The sequence below is a fragment of the Lithobates pipiens genome, unplaced genomic scaffold (assembly GCF_037356315.1).
Source record: "Lithobates pipiens isolate NorthernLeopardFrog02 unplaced genomic scaffold, aLitPip1_a1.2 Scaffold_28, whole genome shotgun sequence".
NCBI classification, from domain to species: domain Eukaryota; kingdom Metazoa; phylum Chordata; class Amphibia; order Anura; family Ranidae; genus Lithobates; species Lithobates pipiens.
The window spans coordinates 211603249-211627456 of record NW_027507789.1 but is presented as its reverse complement, the minus strand read 5'-3'; the positions used below and the strand labels follow the sequence as shown (position 1 = coordinate 211627456).

The 24208-nt window shown below is 45.9% G+C and overlaps 1 protein-coding gene across 1 annotated transcript; it reads left to right on the top strand.

The window, feature by feature from the left end:
- Nucleotides 1–1768: 1768 nt before the first annotated feature.
- On the top strand, nt 1769–23620 carry REM1 (RRAD and GEM like GTPase 1). The gene is made up of 5 exons (XM_077460482.1): nt 1769–3653; nt 6000–6288; nt 11132–11205; nt 15939–16143; nt 20607–23620. Exons 2-5 carry the CDS (start codon nt 6000–6002, stop codon nt 20879–20881), a joined length of 843 nt encoding a protein of 280 aa, XP_077316608.1. The 5' UTR covers nt 1769–3653; the 3' UTR covers nt 20882–23620.
- The last annotated feature ends 588 nt before the right edge of the window (nt 23621–24208 follow it).

The window sequence follows — 24208 nt, the reverse complement described above, 5'->3', positions numbered from 1 at the left end:
GAGCAAAAATTAATATAAGACACTCTTATTTTTGGGGGAAACAGGGTAGTATTGGTAAATAGATAAATAGATAGGAAGGTGTATCATATTTACTTGTTTTAATTTTTTTTTTTTTTTTACATTTCTTCTTCTACCTCCTGGTTTCTTGCCTAGGCAAATGATGTCATACATCCCAGGAGTCTTCAGGAGGGGAGGGGTTTTCCCAGCTAAGCACACTCTCCTGCATGCATGCTTGAGCTAAGCGCAGATGGATTCCAGGAAGTAAATGCTAAAAGGTATTTTGTCAACAAAAAGCATGGACATGGATGGATTGCTTTGAATATTAAAAATGTATTAAATAGTGTTTTTGGTTTGTGGTGCTCAGATGCACTGAAGATCCCATTTGAAGCATTTGTAAATCCTCACATATACCCAGTGAAGTAACCGGCCTCAGGTGATACACAGCGATGAAACAAATCCTCCTACATAAGTTGGACCTGTTTATCTGCGGACTTCTCTTCTCTACAGCCATTTAAAGTGCAAGGTTTATACAGCTTGTCTGAGCTTTTAATGATCAGGGAGGTGGGGAGCTGAAGTCACACTCTCCGTGAGCTGATTGGAGGGAAGGTACAACACCCCCCCCCCCAGAGCTGAGGCTGTCAATCACAGGTTCTAGGTCAGAGCTCCCTCCTCTCACCTTTTATCTCTTGGTGTCAGGCAGACTTGTCAGAAGTGGCTCATGCAGATATCAGAGGAACAAGGCACTAGACAGAAATGACACTAGGTGCTCTGGATTCAGATAAGTGCACACTATACAGGGATATGTTTTGTTCATATTTCATCTCAGAGGTTTACAACCACTTTAACCACTTGCCGACCAGCCGGCGCAGTTCTACTGCGGCAGAATGGCACGGCTGGGCGAAACAACGTTATGTAACGTCACTTGGCCCTGTAGCCACTAGGGGAGCGTGTGCACCCGCTGCTCGCCCCCAGAGCCGATGCGAGTGTCCGGCGATTGCGATCCCCGGTCGGGTGTCCGCGATCGCTGGTGACACACCGGGATCTGTGTGTGTAAACACACTGTTTCCGGTTCTCTGAGGGGAGAAGAAACTGATCGTCTGTTCAGAGTATGAACAGCGATCTGTCAACTCCCCTAGACCGTCCCCTCCCCCTTCATTTAGAACACAGAGAGGGAACACAATTAACCTCTTGATCGCCCCCTAGTGTTAACCCCTTCCCTGCCAGTGACATTTTTATAGCACTGATCGCTGTATGGTCCAATGGTCCCAAAAATGTGTCCTCCATAACGTTGCAGTCCTGATATAAAAATCGCAGATCGCCACCATTACTAGTAAAAAAAAAAGTTAATAATAAAAATGCCATAAAACGATCCTCTATTTTGTAGATGCTATAACTTTTGCGCAAACCAATCAATATATGCTTTTTGCGTTTTATTATTATTTTTTTTGGTTAAAAAAAAAATGTAGAAGAATACATATCGGCCTAAACTGAGGAAAAATTTTTTTTTTATATATATTTTTTGGGGGGATATTTATTATAGCAAAAAGTAAAAAATATTGCATTTTTTTTTTCAAAATTGTTGCTCTTTTTTTTGTTTATAGCAAAGAAAAAATAAAAACCGCAGAGGTGATGAAATACCACCTAAAGAAAGCTCTATTTGTGGGGTAAAAAAGGACATCAATTTTGTTTGGGTGCAACGTCGCTCGACCGCGCAATTGTCAGTTAAAGCGACGCAGTGCCGTATCGCAAAGGGTGCTCTGGTCAGGAAGGGGGTAAAATCTCCCGGGGCTGAAGCGGTTAAATAAATAAAATAAAAAAGTACTCCAGTCATTGGCTGAGAGCGCTGATTGGGAGCATGCTCCCTCGACAGAAGCAGGCCAAATGGTCAGCTTCTGCTGGACCGGCTGTCACACACACAGGCCGAATGTCCGCGTGTTTTTCTTTTTTTTTTTTTTTTTTTGTGGCCGATGTCGCCCGGCATTCATCCTGTGTGTAAAAGGTTTAAAGGGCCAGATCTGCATTCAGTAATATCCACTGAATGATAATGAGCATATTACCCACCACCCCCATTGGGTGCTGCCGGTGTTCTGCCGTATAATGTCCGGCCACCAAATAGTGTCCGGGCATGCGCAGTACGGAGCAGACGAAGCTTCGGAAAACCTCCGAAGCTTCACGGCGCCTGCGCCGTGAGTGGAGATGGTAGCCCCACCATCCAAGCGGACACAGGGTTGTGAATATTAGAGGGCCCCTGGCGGGCGAGCTTCGCTCGCCACGCTTCGGGCTCGGCCTCGCTGCGCTCGCCTCTTTTTTATTCCTACTCTATGTCCACTTGGATAGTGGGGATAGAACCTGGACTCACGGCGCAGGCGCCGTTCATCCTCGGCAATTTTCGGAATCTGTATTGCTGTGTACTGCGCATGCGCAGTACACAGCGGACACTATCGGATGGAGGACGTTATTTGACAAGACACCGGGAACCTGGAGCTTTTAATAGGTAAGTATTATACAGATTACAGTAAGCGTTTCCTTCTGAGGATGGGGAGGGGTATAAAATAGAAATAGGCTTCCAGTCTGCTTTAAATATGATTTTTAAATGTGGCAATTTATAATAATATCAATGCAATTTTCTTTTTGTCCCTGCAAAGCAGTTGTCTAATGATTGGCGTAGTTTTGGTTGCGCAGCCAAGTCCTGTAGAGTGGTCACTGTTATGTTCGGGGGGGGGGGGGGGGGAGGGGAGGGACCGCACAACACCGAGAGTCTGTCTTATAAAACACAGCTGGATGATTGCTCAGGGTTCATTTGTCAGCTCCCGAGCCAGATGCTGTGTGAGTAGGACATCTAAAATGCAGAGACAGCTCATGGACCAATAGAAGGACAGGGACTGTCAGCAGGAATAATGGGGGAACTTCCAGATGTAGGACAGCTTGACGTGTGGGACTCATTGTGAGAAAACAGGGACTGTCCAGAAAAACAAAAGGACTGTATTACTACCAGAACTTTGCATGGGAAAACGTGGGCTTTTCAGTCTATACAAATGGTACCAAAGAGGAGACACAGACCGTGATATTACAGGGACTGTTGGCGAGAACTTAGGGACTGTTTTTCAGAGCACTGCCCGCCAGGACTAAGTGAGAATTTGGGGACTGAGACAAAGGCTGCAGTATTGTCGGACTTGTCTGTGAAAAGCACAGGACTGCAAGGATGGCCGGACGTTCCATGAGAACAGAACTGTGAGAACAAGAGCTTTAAAGCACAAGGACTCTCAAGGGAGTTCAAGAGCAAAAGGACCATGAATTTCTAAAGAAAGAAAAAAAAGACAACCATCTCTGGGTACTCGGGGACTTATTCTGAGAGCACAGGAAACACAAAAACTGAGACGTTACTGAAGTTTCTGTGAACATCAGAAAGTGGATTTTGGAGACAATTGAATGAGAGAACAGCGACTACTGGACTACAGGGACTGTCAGTTTGAACACAAGAACCAGTCTTGGATTTTGCAGTCTCACAAGATATTCTGCTCCAACAGAATAAAAAGTTATTGAAGTTATCCAGAAACTCATTTCAACAAAACAGACCTAGGAGCAGTTCGGTGAGAGGAGATTGCTTGCAAAAACGCAGAGCGGATTGTTGTTGAGTCAGCAGTGGGGCAGAGGTAAGTGCACTGGTTGGGGTTATGGGGTGGGGGGCTTAGTGTACTGTTTGGGGTTACATGGAGGTTAGAGTACAGGTTTGGTTTGGTTAGAGTACAGGTCTGGTTTGGGTTACATGGAGGTTAGTTTACAGGTTTGGGAAACATGAAGGGTTAGAGTACAGGTTTGGTTTGGGTTACATGGAGGTTAGTGTGTAAATTGAGGTATATGGAGGTTAGTGTACGGGTTTGATGTAGGTTACATGAAGGTTAGTGTACAGATTTGGGTTACATGGGGGTTAGTGTACAGCTTTGGTTTGGGTTACATGGAGGTTTGACTACAGGTCTGGTTTGGGTTGCATGGAGGTTAGTGTACAGGTTTGGATTACATGGAGGTTAGTGTACAGGTTTGGGTTACATGAAGGGTTAGAGTACAGGTCTGGTTTGGGTTACATGGAGGTTAGTGTACAGGTCTGGTTTGGGTTACATGAAGGGTTAGAGTACAGGTTTGGTTTGAGTTACATGGAGGTTAGTGTGTAAATTTAGGTATATGGAGGTTAATGTATGGTTTTCATGTAGGTTACATGAAGGTTAGTGTACAGGTTTGGGGTTACATGGAGGTTCAGGTACAGGTCTGGTTTGGGTTACATGAAGGTTAGTGTACAGGTTTGGGTTACAGGGAGGTTAGTGTGTAAATTGAGGTATATGGAGGTTAATATACGGTTTTCATGTAGGTTACATGAAGGTTAATGTACAGCTTTGGTTTGGGTTACATGGAGGTTCAAGTACAGGTCTGGTTTGGGTTACATGGAGGTTAGTGTACAGGTTTGGGTTACATGGAGGTTAGTGTGTAAATGAAGGTATATGGAGGTTAGTGTACTGGTTTCATGTAGGTTACATGGAGGTTAGCGTACAGGTTTGGGTTACGTGGAGGTTAGAGTACAGGTTGAGTTTGGGTTACATGGGGGTTAGTGTGTGGATTGACATTATGCGGAGGTTAGTGTATAGATTTAGGGTTAGAGGGAGGTTAGTGTGTAGTTTGGGGGTACATGGTGGTTGGTGGGTGGGTTTGGGTTACATGGAGGCTACTGTGCCTGTTGGGGTTACAGGAAGGGCTAGTGTGTTGGTTGGGTTTACAGGGAAATTACTGTGAAGTTTAGGGTTGCATGGAGGTTAACATGTGGATTGACATTACATGAAGGCTAGAGGGGGGTTAGTGTATAGTTTTGATGGTACATGGAGGTTAGTCTGGATGGGCATTACACAGAGGTTAGTGTACAGGTATGGGCTACATGGAGGTTAGTGTATAGATTGACGTTACATGAGGGTTACAGGGAGGTTAGTGTGTAGATTAAAGTTACATGGAAATGAGTGTGTAGACTGGGGTTAAATGGAGGTTAGTGTGTGGATTTACGTTACATGGAGGTTAAAGAGAGGTTAGTGTGCCTATTGTGGTTACAAGGAGGGATAGTTTGTCTGTTGGGTTTACAGGGAGATTACTTTAAGTGTCAGGGTTACATGGAGGTCAGTGCGTAGATTGGAGTTACATGGAGGTTAGTGTACAGGTTTGGGTTACATGGAGGTTAGCATGTGGATTGACGTTCCATGAGGCTTAGAGGAAGGTTACTGTGTAGTTGCGGGTTTGGGTTAGTGTGCTAGTTGGGGTTACAATGAGGGCTGGTGTGTTGGTTGGTGTTATTGGAAGGTTAGTGTACACTTTGGATTTACAGGGGGGGGGGGGGGGTAAGTGTGCAGTTTGGTGTTATTGGAAGGTTAGTGTACACTTTTTGGATTTACAGGGAGGTTAGAGTGCTGGTTATAGTTACGGTAAAGGTTAGTGTGAGGAGTGACCATAGGCTAATTTAAATTACACAAAAACACTTTGTTGCAAAGATGAACAGATAGCTCATCTTAATTGTCAAGTTCTTTATACAAACAGGCTATTTTGAACCAATAAACAACATACACAGTGAGGCTGCATGAATAAATTGCCCAGAGCAGCTTTATAAATAGGCGCAAGTGTTGGAATCAATATATTGACTATGAACACTTATAAATAGGCCTGTGGATTGCTTTTGAATATTGCAGTAGATTGTCCATCCCCGATGTGGTGCCCATTTATGACCTGCAGCCACTGACCTCCATTTAGTATGTTTTCCCTATCCAGTTGTGGAGGGAAGCCCACCCAAATGCTCCAGTTGGCAGGCAGACTACCAAGATTGCAATCTATTGGTGGGGGCTGTAGGGGCAGAACTGAGAACCCCAGAGCAAAGTAGAAAGTGGGGCAATCCTTTAATACCTATCCGTTGGTTGTCTAGCAACTGTAGCAGACATCTATCTGACCAATTCCTTTTCTTTATACGTGTTCAGATGTGTGCCGCTCGTGCCCCCCTCCGGAGAAGAGCCAGCACGCCCCTGCCCTGCGCCCATCAGATCCGCTCACAGAATAGTAACACTATAATGGAGATTTGCGCACCGCCACCTTCTCAGCCCATGCCTGACGCATGCAGCAGTGAATCGGCTGGATCCGAAAGTACCAATGGGACAGGGGACGGCATCTTCAGGGTGGTTCTTCTGGGAGACCCCGGGGTTGGAAAGACCAGCTTGGTTGGAATTTTCAGAAGAGAGCAGGACAGAGAAATACCAGATCAACAACAAGGTAAGGACAAGAACAGAAGCTCGTTTTCCAGTACTGGAGCAGTGCTCTTGTGGGTTAAAGTGAACCTAGTATCAGATTCATTTTTCAGGTCATGTACATCCATGCTATGTAATGTCAGTGTAACACTTCCAAGTATTTTACCTCTCACAGAGATCACAATACTCCCCCAGACAATACCATTGTCTGCTTTTCCCTCAAGAAAGACAGCACCATATTTGTTTAGGCATCACCAGGGCCTCCATATACTTCCTGGACTGTGATGCCAGATCAGAAATGACACAATCTTTTAAATTCAGGTGCTTCTGCAGTTCTTGGATGTGTTCACAGATCATACATTGCTGCAGCCTCTCACCCTGTGACTTTGTACAATGTTGCAGTCTGATCACTTGGGGGAGAGAAAACTTGGGTATTACTTCCTCCTGCCTGCAGCAAACTGATAAAACAATCTCAGCCCCTAGAGACTCTTGCTGTTTAGTGATAAAAGGTGGAGATTGCGACGGAACGCCTAGCACCCGACTGGATGCTTAGACCAAGATGCAGCTTCCTAACTGAGCACTGCGCCCAAGAACTAGACGACACCAGCTTAGGTGCAAACTGGAATGCCCCATACACACGGTCGGACATTCCGACCACAAAATCCGTTGAATTTTTTCCGTCCACAAAATCCGTCAAATTTTTTCCGTCCACAAAATCCGTCTGATTTTTTCAGACGGATTTTGGCCAAAACTTGTGTTTCATACACATCGTCGCACAAAGTCGTCAGTAAATCCGATCGTTCAGAACGAGGTGACGTACAAAATGTACGACGGGACTACGTACAGGCCAGTAGCCAATAGCTTTTGTCTCCAAATGTTTTCCGAGCATGCATGGCACTTTGTCCGTCGGAATTCTCTACACACGATCGGATTTTATTTTCGGAAAATGTTAGATCCAGCTCTCAAACTTTTTCCGTCGGAAATTCCAACGGAAAAAGTCCGATAGAGCCCACACGCGATCGGTTTTTCCGACAACATAATCCGATCTGACTTTTTCCGTCTGAATTTCGGACCGTGTGTATCGGGCATAAATGACTTAATTTTACACAGAATTTATAACACACAAAATCGGATAAGAGCTTGATCACATTACCCTAAACAATACAAACTGTAAACAGTATATCTAATGAACAGTCAACATAATGCAATGTAACAGTAATGTAATTAAACCGTAAGCTAATTAACAATTATGCCACGTACACACGACCGTACTTTTTGACAGCAAAGGTCCGTCGGACAATTCGATCATGTGTGGGCTCCATCGGACCTTTGCTTGCCAAAAATCCAGCGGACTTTAGAAATAGAACATGTTTTACATTTTACCACCCAAACTGCGCCGGACCGAGAAATCCGTTTGTGTGTATGCTAGTCCGACGGACAAAAACCGACGCTAGGGCAGCTATTGGCTACTGGCTATGAACTTCCTTAATCTAGTCCAGTCATACGTCATCGCGTTCGAATCCGTCCGATTTTGGTGTGATTGTGTGTGGCCAAGTCCGTTCATTCGGAAAGTCAGTCGGAACTCCGCCAAAAGTCCGTCGGAAAGACCGTCGGACCTAGTCCCTCGAAAAAGTCTGGTCGTGTGTATGCGGCATTAGTCACTTAGACAGACAAGCCTAAGTGACTCAGAACAGTGCCCAGCCAGACAGTTCGGCACCAGTCCCACAGATACAGTGTACATTACACACGCTGTCTTTCAGGTGTTTGGATTTCCATTGTGTAGTCTCTGTCCACTAGACAAGTCAACAAAACTCATACAATGTTGCAGCAATCAGAAAAAAGTGGAATTAATGTTTCTTCAACGATTTCTTGAGGGTTATAGCTGATAAATATTTCTGTCCCAAGTGGAGGAGCTTCTCCAACCCAGTCTGCAGGAGGGCCACCATATGTCCTCTGACCATTAACCTGTATAAGATTAATAGTACACCTTTCCATCCACTCCAGAAGGAAAGCTTTTATTGTCTTTATTCAGAGAATGAATTCAAGCCTTGCTGTCAGCGCCCATCACGTTGTTTACATCATTAGAGAATGACCTGCTCCAGTGGCAGCCAGTGCTCAATAATTTTTTGGGGGGCAAGCCCCCCCCCCAGGGAGATGGATGGGAATGCACCGATCGACCCACCCACGGGAGACGGCGGCAATTAGAGGCCTTACCTTGGAAGGCAGGGGGAAGGAAGAGCCGGGTCATTGCTTCCCCTTCTGGCTGGACAGGAGGTGTGTGCTGAGACCAGGGAGTCCTACGACTCCATGGCCAGTCGGGTCCCAGGATCCACTTCCTGATTGGCCGGGAGGAGAATTAGGAAGACAATAGCCAATATTGAAATTGGAATGAACAAGTGGGGGTCGCCAAACAATAAATACATTGAATAATGAGTAGAGCTTCCTGGTGATGTCTTGAGTACGAAATGCATTGGGGCTGCGCCGTGGTTATGGCTGGCCCTGTGTTTTGCTGTGGTGGAACGCACGCTCAGAGCATATTGCGTTATGTGAGGATTTTTTTTGCTTCCACCGAGCCACATTGCCCCGTGAGCATAAGAATACATCAAGGGATGCATCTTACCTTCCAAAGGATCTGAGCTTATGAAGTCTCCTATGGTTTAGCCATCTGGTGAGTCAGAATTTTCTCCTGCAGGAGTGAAGGTGAAACACGGCTAATTAAGAGTACCTGTTACTACACAGACTTTTTCTTTGGTGATGGGCTTCCTGCTTCAGGACTTGTTTCCAATTTATTTTGTATTTGTGTGACTATTTTTTATGCACTAAGATATTAATAGTGAATATTAATTCTCTATTGTCACACAACTGGGTGGGCTCAGGGCACAGTGCTCTGCGGCCCGAGCCCACCCTTTTTTTAAGCCAATTAGAGCCTCAGACTCTAATCGTGTGCTTTAAAAAAAATAATAAAAAAATGAAATCCATGCGTCCGGCACCCTACATGTAGATTACGGGCCAGACTCATGGTTTAGGGGAGCAATGCCCCTTTGCCCCATATGGACGGGCTGCCGCTGATCTGCTCTCTCCATGGGATCAGAGGCTCAACTGAGCTCTTTCCTATGCTCTGATCGGGAGACGCAAACAAGATCCCCTTATGGGCCATCAGTGGGTAGGAAGCATGCCCCTAATCCCCTCCAAAAGCCCCTGTCCCGGTTAGGTTTGTCGCACAGATTTTTTGGAAAGTAATACTGTTATGGTACATTTGACACGTCAGGAATTTATTCATGCAAGCTTGTACGGTTATTAACAAGTCCACTTTAAACAACAGCGAATAAGATGATCAAATTTCATGAAATGGACTTACATACAGTAAGTGCTTGCTCTGATCTATTGCCATTGCTACATTACACTGCATACCTACCTGGCTACATGCATCATTTTTACCTCTCCAAAAGTGCAATACACAATATCAAGATTAAGGTTGTGAGGAGCACAACACACTGATGGTGTGCATTTTTGTGCGTTATATTGTTCTACTTTTAACCACTCTTGTACCTTTTTAGACATGCTACGTACTACCAAAAATAACTTCTCCAAAGTATACCGTATTTATGTAGCATGCCCTCTCCTTCCCCTCTGCTGCTGCTCCCCTTGCCACTTTACCTAGTAATGCCCGGCTAGCAAAATGACAACCAGGTTTTGCTGTGTAAATACAGCAGACAGCTCTAGCCACTGTGGTCAATAATGGACCTTGTTAAAGCGGGGTTCCACCCTAAAGTGGAACTTCCGCTGATCGGAACCCTCCCACCCTCACAATTGGCACCTTTCAGGGGGGTGCAGATACCTGTCAAAGACAGGTATTTACACCCACTTCCGGGCATAGACTCCCACGGGAGTCTATGCCTCTTCCTGTCCCTGTGCGCTGTCTGCTGGGACACACACGGGTCCCAGAGACAGCGCGGACAATTCCTATTGCGCTGCGCGAATCGCGCATGCGCAGTAGGGAACCGGAAAGTGAAGCCGCTTCGCTTCACTTCCTGATTCCCTCACCTAGAATGGCGGCGGCAGCAGCCGAGACCCGAGCGATCAATCGATCTCGGCTGCCGGCATCGCTGGACCCCGGGACAGGTGAGTGTCCATTTATTAAAAGTCAGCAGCTGCAGTATTTGTTGCTGCTGGCTTTTAATATTTTTTTCCGCAGTGCAGTCCCGCTTTAATAAACACTGCGCAGACTCAGGCTGGCCATACATTATACAATTTAGAGTTACCAAAACCATATAATATGAAGTCAAACCTAAACACTTTCAATTTGTATGCAATCAGGCAGGCCCTTGCACTACATAGTTGAAGGTAAATCTAAAGGAAATTGAATAAGAAAATTGCATAATGTATGACCAACTTCAGAGATACAAAGCAACATTATTGTTACTTTGTGTTTTTATTCTGTTTCATTCATCTGCAGATCAAATTGATGAGCAAGGGATTTTCTGCCAAGAAAACTTCTTCCTCCTTCCCATAGCAATATTTTATTTTCTGTGTACACTGCACATGGGCATTGCAGTGTACTCTCTCAATTCATTGGGCCAGGTTCCAGGGGTGATGTGCACATGTGCAGGATTTACATCATCAGTGGCCACCCAACAGCTGAAGAGAATTGCCTCAATATTGGCAGCAGAGATGGCGGCGGTGGGGACACTGCTGTGGTGGGTGCCAGGACCTGTCATTGCTGAAGAACAGTACAGAAGGAATACAAGGTATCTATAAGAAGAACTTAAAAACAAAATCAAAAAAACAACATTATGTTTTTATCTTGTATGGCCTGTAGTAGCACGTTGCTTTCTGCCTCTTCGATAATACATAACCCTTTCATTCAGAGTACTACAAATGCACGCTGAGCGTGGATGGCGAGGACACCAGCCTTCTCCTGATGGACATCTGTGAAGTTCAGGTAAGCCGCTCCGGATTTCATGTAAATCTCAAAGTTTGTTAAGCTCACTTTACATTAACTGCTTTATGTCTATTGCATATGTATGGGATTTATACACAACACAACTTCTGTGAGGGGCAATGAAGGAGGCTGTGGATTGCGAAAAGATCACATAGTGAGTTTAGAACGTTAGAGAACTTCCTATCATCTGCTGTGACCCAACCAGATTCATTACAGCTGCTTCCTGTTGTACATCCGTAAACCTTCATTTTGATAAGCCTGCCAACAGTTGCTTTGCATTTACACATTCCATTTCCCAGCAGCATTCAAGCTTCAATTTCCTTTGCTCCTCCCTTGCTCTGATCAGTGCTACCAACCAGAGGCAATATCTACTACTTCTAGGTCTGAGGGAGCATTTGTGTCAGGACCCATGTCTGAACCTGCAACCTCTGCTGCGTCTGGTGGCGTCTCTTCTTGCTGAGCCACCTGGGACGTTGGCCAGCATCCTGAACAATCCCACTTTGAACCTTGTTTCTATTGAACCTTAAACCTTTTGCTCCTCCCATGAATTTCCTATTTTAGCCTTGCCTTCGCGCTTCCTGTTTGCCAGATTATTGTGCTCTCTCCAGCCAATATCTCGTTCTTGTCACTCCTGCTGCCATCTTTATCTCTGCTTCCACTCATTAGCGACCTTTGGCTTGTTCCTTGACTACACTTCTGCTTGATCCCAGTCTGCGACCACTTGTTACCCACCTCTGGCTTGTTTACTGACTACACTTCAGCTTGATCCCTACATGCTATATCTGCTGGTAGACCCTGGCTTGCTCACCTCCTGGTGGACCGCAACCTGGTACTAACATGCAGCAAAACCCATCACCACCATCAGAAGCTCTGGTGACCACCAGTTAGTGCTTATATTCCTTACCTCAGGTGAGCCTGTGTCAGGGTGACCTGCTGCTGAACTTATCCAGCTGTTCGGTGGGAGCTGTTCTCCCAGCCTGACCCCCTCACCATGACAGAATAATATGGCAAACAGGATGTACAAAGGCATGGCTAAAATAGAAAGTTCATGGGAGGAGCAAAGGGTTCAAGGTTCAAGGCAAGATCATTCAAGGAATTGTTCAGTGAGCTGTCCAGCATCCAGGGGCGGACTGACCATTCAACCACTCAGGCACTGCCCGAGGGCCCCAGGCCACTAGGGGGCCCCATCAGGATTGCCAGCCTCAGAAAAACAAGGGACAGTATGTAAAAATCTGTTTTTTTTACATCTGTTTTTGAAATATCCTTTACTGACATCCTTTTGGTCTAAAGATCCTGAGATTATAGCTGCCCCACCTCTCCAGTACTTTCTCAGCCAATAGAAACACGTCTGTGTATACTGTGTGTATATGTATGTGTATACTGTGTGATTTGTATACTGTGTGGCCCCATAATCTCTGATTGCCTGGGGGCCCTATAATCTCCCATTGCCCGGGGGCCCCATGAGTTGTCAGTCTGCCCCTGGCAGCATCCCAGGTGGATAAGCAAGAAGAGACCCCACCAGACACAGTAGAGGTCGCAGATTCCGACCCGGGTCCTGACAATGTGACTCGCCCATGTGACAGTGCTAATTGACCCAGGGGAGTCCATAGCCCTGTATAAGCTACTCACAGCTTTCACATGTCTTAAAGCGGAGGTCCACCCACATTTTCATCTATACACCATCAGCTTCATGCATGCCTGCAAAAACATCTTTGGGCGTTTTCAAAATCTTGTTTTTTTTTTCCTTTTACCTTGCCTTCATGGCTTTTAATCTCTTTTCCTGTTTCCTCCTCCGCGGCGATTTATGTCACCCCCTGCCGCGCACTGGCTCCTGGGAGATGTGTGTCGTGATTCCCAGGAGTCAGTGGAGGATTGATAGATTAGGTTTGTTGCCATAACAACGGGGCGGGCACTTCCCCCGACGCCGCCCGTTGTGATGACAATCCCTGCGCTGTGCCCGTCTGTAATGTGCAGGGGCGAGATGGGGAGGTGCATGTTGGGTAGCCAGCAGCACCATATCCCGGAAAAGAGCACAAGTGGGCTTCACATGCCCACAATCAAGATGGAAGCACGCAGCACAGAGAAGACAAAGGTTAGTTTAAAAAAAAAAAAACTATAATACAGCAACGGATTTAGTAACGCCATCCATTAGAGAATTTAATTAATACCCACAGAACGTTTGCCTTTAAAAAAAAAACAATGTGGGTGGAACTCCGCTTTAAGCCAGCCATACATGGATCTAAATTCAACCTTTTCAGCAGGGACCGGCCAGATCCACGTATCAACTTCTGTACAACCAGCCTGTTGGATAAATGCCATTCAATTAGCACTGTCAGCTATAGCGAAAAATTGGAACAACACTCCTAAGGCCACATCCGTATGCGATTGAATTTAGAGAAAATGGAGAGCCAAACTGCTCTAATTCAAAATTTTCAGGCAAAATGGACAAGAATATAGTAAATCATATTTTTTTATTCAAAAAATCATTACATACAAGTCAAGTAGAAAAAAGTTTAAAAAACATACAATTGACACATATTGATTTTTAGATATATGGCGTGAACAGAGGGTTGACACCAAATAGACAGCAGTGAGCCCCTGTGCGTCAACACGTTTCGCTGTTATGCTTCTTCAGGACACACTCAGGGGCTGTTGAAAGGAACGGGTCTCACTATCTATGATAAAACACATTAATCAGACATTGTGTAACAATAACAAATAATAAAAGCTGCGGCTGCTGCCATATCCAGAAAACATACATACAACACACACAACCATAACTACCTTGTCAGCACAAAGCTATCCCCAGCTATAGCCCGAGGCACTGATCAGTGTATTCTGATGGCGGGGAGTCATCCTCCCATCCACCTCGATGGGTGGACAGGGGAATTGAGTCAGTTTTTTTTTTCTTTCAGCCTATTTTTAATATTAGGACACTTACCTGTCCAGGGTTCCCACAATGTTGGATCGGCTGACAGATGCTGCCGCTGCCATTTTTAGTAAGGGATAACAATTAAAGACCCTTTTGCATTTTTATGCAGCATGGCTCATTGTGATGCACCACAACACAACACACTGCTGTTTATACGGCTGAATGAAATGCCATTTTGTGAAATTTCAATAATGTACAAACAAGGTAAACGGTGTGATGCGTTGTAACAATGCATCCCTCACAACTCAACGGGCGTGCGTTAAACGGAGCATAATGTGTGCCTCCTAGTAGGAATGGACCCTTACTAAAAACAAATGGGGGAGGAGGGGATAAGTAGTTAAATGGACTTGTTGGTGGAAAACAATGTAACTATTTTAATGAAATTATATAATTTGCTCATGGAAATGATAGGACTTAGGTGCTCTTTAGGTACTCTTACTGCAAGGCTTCGACTTCAGGGGCAGTGCTGGGACAAGGTCTTCTAGAGCCCGGGGCAAATGGCGAACATGCCAAACTGTGCCCCCCCCCCCAAGATGTATGAGCATTACATGTCAGAAAATGCCCCCCCCCCCCAAGATGTATGAGCATTACATGTCAGAAAATCCCTCCCACCCAAGATGTATGAGCATTACATGTCAGAAAATCCCTCCCACCCAAGATGTATGAGCATTACATGTCAGAAAATCCCTCCCACCCAAGATGTATGAGCATTACATGTCAGAACCCCCCCCCCCCCCCAAGATGTATGAGCATTACATGTCAGAAAATCCCCCCCCCAAGATGTATGAGCATTACATGTCAGAAAATCCCCCCCCCCAAGATGTATGAGCATTACATGTCAGAAAATCCCCCCCCCCAAGATGTATGAGCATTACATGTCAGAAAATCCCCCCCAAGATGTATGAGCATTACATGTCAGAAAATCCCCACCCCCAAGATGTATGAGCATTACATGTCAGAAAATCCCCCCCCCCAAGATGTATGAGCATTACATGTCAGAAAATCCCCCCCCAAGATGTATGAGCATTACATGTCAGAAAATCCCCCCCCAAGATGTATGAGCATTACATGTCAGAAAATCCCCCCCCCCCCAAGATGTATGAGCATTACATGTCAGAAAATCCCCCCCAAGATGTATGAGCATTACATGTCAGAAAATCCCCACCCCCAAGATGTATGAGAATTACATGTCAGAAAATCTCCCCCAAGATGTATGAGCATTACATGTCAGAAAATCCCCCCCAAGATGTATGAGCATTACATGTCAGAAAATCCCCCACCCCCAAGATGTATGAGCATTACATGTCAGAAAATCCCCCCCCCCAAGATGTATGAGCATTACATGTCAGAAAATCCCCCCCCCCAAGATGTATGAGCTTTACATGTCAGAAAATCCCCCCCCAAGATGTATGAGCATTACATGTCAGAAAACCCCCCCCCACCCAAGATGTATGAGCATTACATGTCAGAAAATCCCCCCCACCCAAGATGTATGAGCATTACATGTCAGAAAATCCCCCCCCCACCCAAGATGTATGAGCATTACATGTCAGAAAATCCCTCCCCCCAAGATGTATGAGCATTACATGTCAGAAAATGCCCCCCCCCAAGATGTATGAGCATTACATGTCAGAAAATCCCTCCCCCCATGATGTATGAGCATTACATGTCAGAAAATCCCTCCCCCCATGATGTATGAGCATTACATGTCAGAAAATCCCTCCCCCCATGATGTATGAGCATTATGAGGCACCACCATTTGCTTGGCCTTTGTTTAATTTTCTGTTTTCCTCCTTTTTAGAAACCCGTTGGGGAATGTGACAGCGCTGCCATGTGTGTGGGTCACGCTTACATCATCGTCTACTCTGTGACCGACCGCTCCAGCTTCGAAAGCGCCTCGGAATTACGGATCCAGCTGAGACGGACACGTCAGTACGAAAACATTCCGATCATCCTAGTCGGGAATAAGACAGACCTCGTCCGCAGCCGGGAAGTATCGGTGGAAGGTGAGTGAGGAAGAGGAAGGGAAACCTGCTGCAGATATGGCAGCAGGCCAAAACCATGCCTGCCCAGTAGTAGTCAGCCATTGCCAAGCGCCGTCTCTCGCTCCTCTGCCAGCTAATGACATCTGCGGAGCTGTGTAAAGAAATGCCCCTGAGTGATTACAATTAAACTGAGCAGTAGACATGTGCACTGCTGAAAAATTTGTTTTCATTTTCGTTTCATTCGTTTTTGTGTTTTTGTTTTTCGGATCCTTCGTTATGATCAAAATTCGTAAATTCAAAAATCTGAAAATAAGAAAGAGAAAATCAGAAGATTTTGAAAGAATGAAAATTGTAAGAAACAACTAACTAACAAATAATTAACTATTAAATTATAGGTATTGGAATTACCTTTCAAATTTGGCTGTTAGTGAACATAACCAATACAAATTTATCCAAAGTTACAATTTATCCGAAATAACAAATCTAAACAAATCGAGCAGAATGAATTAATAATAAATAATAATAATAAAAGTTTTTATTATTATTAATATGGTTATTTATTATTATGAATTTGTTATGTTCCATTCGATTAGATGCGGCATTCGTTATTTCGGATTATTTGTAACTTCGGATAAATTTGTATTCTTTACAACAGCCAAATTTGAAAGGAAATTCCAATACCTATTATTTAATAGTTATTATTTCAGATTTTCAAATTTTTGGGTTTTCGGATTTCCGAATTTTCTAATATTCGAATTTATGAATTTTGAGAAAATTGTTAAATGGGTTTTCGTAAATTCAGATAAAATACTAATAATACCCCTTAACGTGACACCCCCACATCCCACCTATAAATTTCCAATCTTATTATCCCTGTGCACCTAAAAAATTTATAATTAATTACATTTGAATTAAAAAAAAAATTAAAGGTTGGATCTCCAGAGGATTGCACAAAATGCCTACCCTCCTGTTCCACCCTAATTCCATGTATCCCTCTTCCCTTGATATTTTAATTCCACTTAACCCATTCCTTAAAACAAATAACCCAAAAAAAGTGTTATTTAATATTTAATTAAGTTAAATGGAGAGATTTCCTCTTGCTTCTTCATCACGTATCTGCAGAACAAAAAGTAAAGACAAATGTCTCCAATTACCAATTCTCTGCTCTATATAAAACTTCTAAAAAAAAAAAAAAAAAAAAAAAGGAAACGTCTGCTTTTAGGTTTATTTTCATGAATAATTATATGCAGGGCTTTCAGCGGGAACATGGGGGAACACAGTTCTGGCACTGAATGTATGTAATGGCAAGGGATGGTGGGGTTGGCTTGAGGTTCTATTGTTGTCAAGGGAATGGGTGGGAAAGATCTATTGTTGGGAGAGATTTATTGCTGAAGGAGGGGTCTATTGTTGCTATCTGCTGGAGGGTTAATTGATGATGACTGGTGGGAGACCTATTGTTGCTGGCAGGTCTATTGTTGCTGGGGTCGATCTATTGTTACTTGGGGGGGGTATTTCTGGGTAAGATCTGTTGCATACCTCACAACTTTTGATCTTGGGAATGAGAGACACTTGAGGAAAGGCACGATTTGCGGTGCGCAAAACACGGCGTGGTAAAATGTGGATGTGGCCCAACTCTTAACAGTGGGAGGGGCTTAAGGTGTGTAGTTAAACAAAACCCAGACAGGGGTCAGCTGGGTGGGGAGCAGGGGTTATCAGGGCAGGAGTCAGCAGGTTGGAAGATAGAGTGTTAGTAGAGCAGGGTACAGGGATCAGCAGAACAGAGGACGGGAGTCAGCAGGACAGAAGAAAGGGGATCAGTAGGGCAGAGTACAGGGGTCAGCAGGATGGAAGACAGGAGGGCAATAGGGCAGGGTACAGGGGTCAGCAGGATGGAGGACAGGGTGTCAGTAGCGAAGGGTGCAGGGGTCAGTAGGACGGAGGACAGGAGTCAGTAGGGCAGGGTACAGGGGTCAGCAGGACAGAAGACAGGGTCAGTTTGGCGCTCAGTACAGGGGCCACAGGACGGAAGACTGGGTCAGTAGGGCCGAGTACAGGGGGTCAAGTTCCCCCCATTCCTCCTCTTTACCAAAATTACCCCTTCCCCAATCCTCCTAGCAAAAATCCCCCCCCCCAGTCTATCCCTTTACCCTTACACCTCCCTTAGATTCAGTACACTCCCCAATGACTGCCTCCCTCTCCCCTGTCACATGGGACTCGCCCCCCCCCCCTTCCAGTGATCAGTGGGTGGTGCTCATGGACAAGAAGGTGAGATGGAAGAGAGTGAGGGAGCTGCCCAGTCACGTGACCCCAGCTGGTTTTGTCCGGAACCTCACAGGTGTCTGTGGGGCATGTCTTTGGCCTCTTTTGGGCATCAGAGCAGCCAGGGCCAATTGCAACCCAAATATATATATATATATATTTCCTATTCCTATTTTCACCCTTATTTTTATATAATTTTTTTAATTTATTAACCAGCACGCTGGAAAATTTATATTCATTTTTGTATTCACAATTTAATATTGACTGAAACTTAGCACTATATTATTTATTGGGTCTATCATTTTAGTATATCTTGGTTTATTCAGGATTTTCTAGAGTTTAAAATCATTAGCCAGCAAGCTGAAAAATCTGTACATTTCTATGACTTTTATATTTAGTGAGTTCAAAAAGGTATAGCGCCATATCTATTTTCTCTACCTCACCAATTGCAACCCAGTCCACCCTACCATGACTCCTCCCCACCTCCCCCTCCTGTCTGTTTGCAGGAAAGCATCACAGCCAAGGACAAGGAGGTGGGTTCAGCCGCAAGCCACTGTGAGCTGTGTATGTGTGAGGCAGCCGGCCTCTCTTACCGCTGGTTGCCTGACACCAGAAACAGCCCGCACAAGCTGCAGGGCGGGTGTAACTGGTGCCAGTGCTAGTGCATGCTCGCGGGCAAGTAACTGGATCCAAGTGCTGGAACTTGTTCCAGCACTTGGCTCCACTCCAGGATAAAGCCTTAATTCTTCGGGACACAGGGACTTGCATCAAGTCCCGGAACAGTCCTGACAAATCCAGGATGGTTGGGAGGTATGTCTGTTGTGGCTGAGGGGATATATTGTTGGGGGGGTCAGTTCTAGCTGGAAGGGATCTGCTGTTGAGGGAGAGGCCTATTGTTGCTGGCTGCTGGAAGTTCAATTAATGGTGGCTGCTTGGGTGAATCTATTGTTGCTGGAGAAGTATTTTGCCGGTCTGGACTTTTTGTTGTTGGAGGAGGTCTATTGTTGCTAGCTGCAGGGGATCTATTTTTACTGCTTTTTTTGTTATCATTAAAGAAATTCCATACAAATGACTTAGCACCACAAAATGATACTTGGTTCTGTAGGAGGGTGGTAGGGGTAGAACCAAGAGACGGTGCTCAGAGATGATAGGGGGTGGGGACAATGGATGGTGCTCAGAAGTAGGTAGGGGGTGGGGACAACGGATGGTGCACAGAGGTGGGTAGTGGGTGGAGACCAGGGACGGTACTCAAAGGTGGGTAGGGGGTGAAGACAAGGGATGCTGCTCAGAGTTGGGTAGGGGGTGGAGACAAGGTGGGGACAACAAACGGTGCTCAGAGGTGGGTAAGGTGCGGAGACAAGGGACGGTGCTCAGAGGTGAGTAGGGGGTAGAGACAAGGGACGGTGCTCAGAGGTGGGTAGGGGGTGGGGACCAGGGACAGTGCTCAGTGTTGGGTATGGAGTTGAGACAAGGGACAGTGCTCAGAGGTGGGTAGGGATTGGAGACAAGGGACGGTGCTCAGAGGTGGGTAGAGGGTGGAGACCAGGGACAGTGCTCAAAGGTGGGTAGGGGGTGGAGACAAGGGGCAATGCTCAGAGGTGGGGACAACAAATGGTGCTCAGAGGTGGGTAAGGTGCGGAGACAAGGGACGGTGCTCAGAGGTGAGTTGGGAGTAGAGACAAGGGACGGTGCTCAGAGGTGGGTAGGGGGTGGGGACAAGGGACGGTGCTCAGTGTTGGGTATGGAGTCTAGACCAGGGACGGTGCTCAGAGGTGGGTAGGGATTGGAGACAAGGGATGGTGCTCAGAGGTGGGTAGGGGGTGGAGACCAGGGACGGTGCTCAAAGGTGGATAGGGGGTGGAGACAAGGGACGCTGCTCAGAGTTGGGTAGGGGGTAGAGACAAGGGACGGTGCTCAGAGGTGGGTAGGGGGTGGGGACAAGGGACGGTGCTCATAGGTGGGTAGGAGGTGGAGACCAGGGATGGTGCTCAGAGTTGGGTATGGGGTTGAGACAAGGGACGGTGCTGATAGGTGGGTAGGGGGCGGAGACCAGGGATGGTGCTCAGAGTTGGGTATGGGGTTGAGACAAGGGAAGATGCTCAGAGTTGGGTAGGGGGTGGAGACAAGGTGTGACTCGGAAGGGCCGAGTACCTACACCTATTATTTACTAAACCTAAATGTGATCCATATCATTGTCCACCACTAAATCTCCCTTCCTTTTGCAGAGGGTCGTGCATGCGCCGTGGTATTCGACTGCAAGTTCATCGAGACCTCCGCTGTACTGCAACACAACGTCCAGGAGCTTTTCGAGGGTATGGTCCGCCAAATCCGTTTACGGAGAGACGGGCCCGACGCAGCCGAGAGCTGCCGACTCCGAAGCCAACGCAAACAGAGCCTCAGCAAGAGAGCACGAAGGTTTCTAGACCGGCTTGTCACCCGGAACAGCAGGACTGTCCTCAAGGTACATTCACGCTCGTGCCACGACCTGTCTGTGCTCTGATTGGCTTTACTGACTTATACTGGGAAGTCTTTACACTTTGCGCATAAGCAGTGATGATGCCCCATGGCCGAGGACAAAAACTAAACTGAACACTTCAGTGCACATCTAGTTACAGTTAAAGCACCTAGAGAAGAATGGATAACCAAAAGGAAGAATTTGATTGGCCATCACCGAATGGGGGCAAATATAATACAGATGAGCAGTTAAAAGGATGGAAAGTTATTTCTCCTACTCTATTTTGGCGACACATTTCACGTTTTTGCACTATTCTATGTAGGAACACTCACCATAGACTGCAAACCATGTTCTTTTACTCTTTAGAATTGTCGCCTCGGAGAATCTTGTTTTGTGACTTTAATTCCACTGAGCACCATATGTATGTAAACGGGCTACGTCATTTCTACCTTTTTATTTTAGAAGGGCTACAGCCTTCCTATATAAAGGGGGGGGGGGGGGTACTTTGTCTGATTCCCCATGCTTCTAACCCCTAGATACACGTGCAGATATTTACATGTATGTTCCTCTGTGTGCTCAGGATGTTGTAGCTGGGTAGATTTGGGGCATGCCATATATCTGCCATGATGTAGTGAACATAGGTGTGTGCCCCAAAGCTCAAACACACATGCCTTTCTCTGCAGCCTCAGCTGCACTGGACAGTGAATGAGAGGTCCCCAGGCTCTGTGCAGCCACATAGTTACATAGTTAATCTGGTTGAAAGCCAAAATGAATGTTAAGTGCTCTGTGCTGAGCGGCTTCCTGTTCATTCACAAAATGAAGCATAGTAAACAACGTTTGGTTAGGGTGTGCCCAGGCACACCCCCTAAGCACGCCAATTGTAGTGAATATTTTTCTTTTCTGCCCACATGTGAAGTTGACTTGTAATGATATAGTTAGAGAGTGTAGGCACAGGCACACAGTCTGTGAAGGTGGCAGGTTCCAGCAAGTGATCATTTGCTTAATAGCTGACTGTGCCCCTCCTGAAAAGTTATTTAATTTAAACGTCACCTGTTTTTTTATTTATTACCGTCATTTATAAAGTGACGAAAATGTACACACCACTTTTACATAATGTTCATTCACATCAGTCCCTACCCCCTTCCCCCCCCCCCCCCCCCCCCAATGATCTTACAATCTCTAAGGTCCCTCTCCCACATGCTAGGGCCAATTTAGGAGCCAATTCACCTACCATCATGTCTTTGGCATGTAGGAGGAAACCTGAGTACCCGGAGGAAACCCACGCAGATACAGGGAGAACATGCAAACTCCAGACAGGTAGTAGTTGGCAGGCCCGGGACAAGGGGTGGGCAAGAGGGTGAGCGGCCCTTGGCACAATGGTTTACTGTAGGGATGAGGGTGCCTTCCTTCTGTTACAAGGCTGACAGGAGTAGTGACAGCGGCAATGATTTTGACAAGCGAGTGCCTGCTGGGCATACGATCCCCTAAGCTTGCACATTATGAAGGGGGCACGGTTTGGCATCTTTGACCTGGGCGCAGGATTACCTTTTGTCCCAACACTGGTGGTTGAGATATTATGATTTTTTTTTTTTTTATGTATGTCTTGGGAGTGTGCAAACTCCAGGCAGGTATTATCCTGGCCGGGATATGAACCAAGGACCCCAGTGCTGCAAAGCAGAAAGGGCTAACCACCTTAGTGCCTAAGCCGCTGTGCTGTCTCCTTCTTTATAATGTGACCGCAGTTTTTTTTTTGTTTGTTTTTTCAGAAGTGCAGAAAATTCCTCTCCTCTTCTCCCGCTGTCTCTCTCCCTCCCCTCTCGCTCTGTAGGATCTCATGGAATTTTGCCCAGCTCCGTCTAATCCAGGGCTGACCAAACAGTGGAAAAATTGAGCTCAGTGTTTATGGAGTGAGGCTGGGAGAAATGGTTGGGGGGGTTGGATGGTGAAGAGAGGGGAGGAGGGAGCTGAGCTAAGTACATATATATATATTATGTAAAGCAGATGGCTGTGGAGATGGGGATGGACAGTGGCTGGCGGTGCTGAATGTTCTGGCGGAGGACAGTTGCTCCTGCTGCAGTACAGTCTTTGTGACCATAGACTGGACTAGGTGAGTTAGGAGATGACCTCTAAAGCCTCGTACACACGATCAGATTGTTGGCAGGGGATTGTCTGCTGATAGACTGTTGTCCTAAAATCTGACCGTTAGTACGCTCATTCTGACAATTGTTGTCCAACTTTCTGCCAACAAATGTTGGATGACAGGCTAGTAAATTTTTGGCGGACAACGGTCTGTTGTCAGATTTTAGTATGGTCAGTACACAAGTCCGTCACACAAAAGTTGAAAGTACAAACACACATGCTCGGAATCAACGCTCACCAAACACGAAATTAGCAGAAGGTGCCCAAAGGGTGGCGCTCAAGAGCTGAAATTCATCATAGTATGTCACTACGTTTGTGTTTGTTGGCCGACAATTGTGTACCGTTAATATGCAAGACAAGATCCAGGCGCACGCCCTTCAGACAAAAATGAGACGTTCGGTTAGCCAACAATCCGGATCGTGTGGCTTTAGTCTTCGGCATAATCCAGCAGAGGTCTTGAAGAGAGTGATGGGCCCCGAGACATCTGCCTGTCCTCAGACCCACAACCACTTGCCTTGTTATTAAATGTGATCTGGACCCGATCGCTAACATCCCATGTAAGCTTTAAACTGACATTGTAACTTCAGAAGTCATTTTCAGACTTTACATCTGCAGCTTTTATTAAAGTAATACCTGGTGATCTTGTCCTTGTTCAGGTACTTCCTGTTATGTGATGACAACTGTCTCCCAATTGTGCTCCTGCGTTGTCCCAATGGAAACTTCAAGCTGACACACATTGCCCAGGCATGATTGACAGTTGTTTGGTTGGCATGCAACTCTGTAATCAATAATACATCATTGGCGCTGACCACCTCCCGGTCCTTTAAGGCTGAATTCACACATTGGTGTTTTGAATTGCTGGCACAATCAAAGGGATTCTGCCCGCGATTTCACCACCCCCATTTGTGAATGACAAAAAGAACGTTTCAGAAGCCATTCATTTGAATGCCACCTTAAAACTCGGTGCTGTTTTGCCCGCGACTGTCACGCGACTGTCATGCGATAAATCACTCTTCGATTGCGGCAAACTGCATTGCGTGAAGCTTCGTCGCCCAAAAAAAAAAGTTCAGGGGCCGCTTTTGGGGCGACAGGCTTCACGTGATGCGGTTTGCCGCAATTGCAGCATGATTTATCACGGCAGAACCGCACACCACTTTTTTAGGCGCCATCTAAATAATTGCATCTCAAATTTGCGTGGTGCGATTCGTCAGTCACACTCGGGCGTTCTGAAAT

Coding starts and splice junctions, on each gene's coding strand:
- REM1 (XM_077460482.1), top strand. CDS start 6,000: ATGTGTGCCGCTCGTGCCCCCCTCCGGAGAAGAGCCAGCACGCCCCTG. Junction 11,206..15,938: donor TGGACATCTGTGAAGTTCAG/GTAAGCCGCTCC, acceptor CCTCCTTTTTAG/AAACCCGTTGGGGAATGTGA. Junction 16,144..20,606: donor CCGGGAAGTATCGGTGGAAG/GTGAGTGAGGAA, acceptor TTCCTTTTGCAG/AGGGTCGTGCATGCGCCGTG.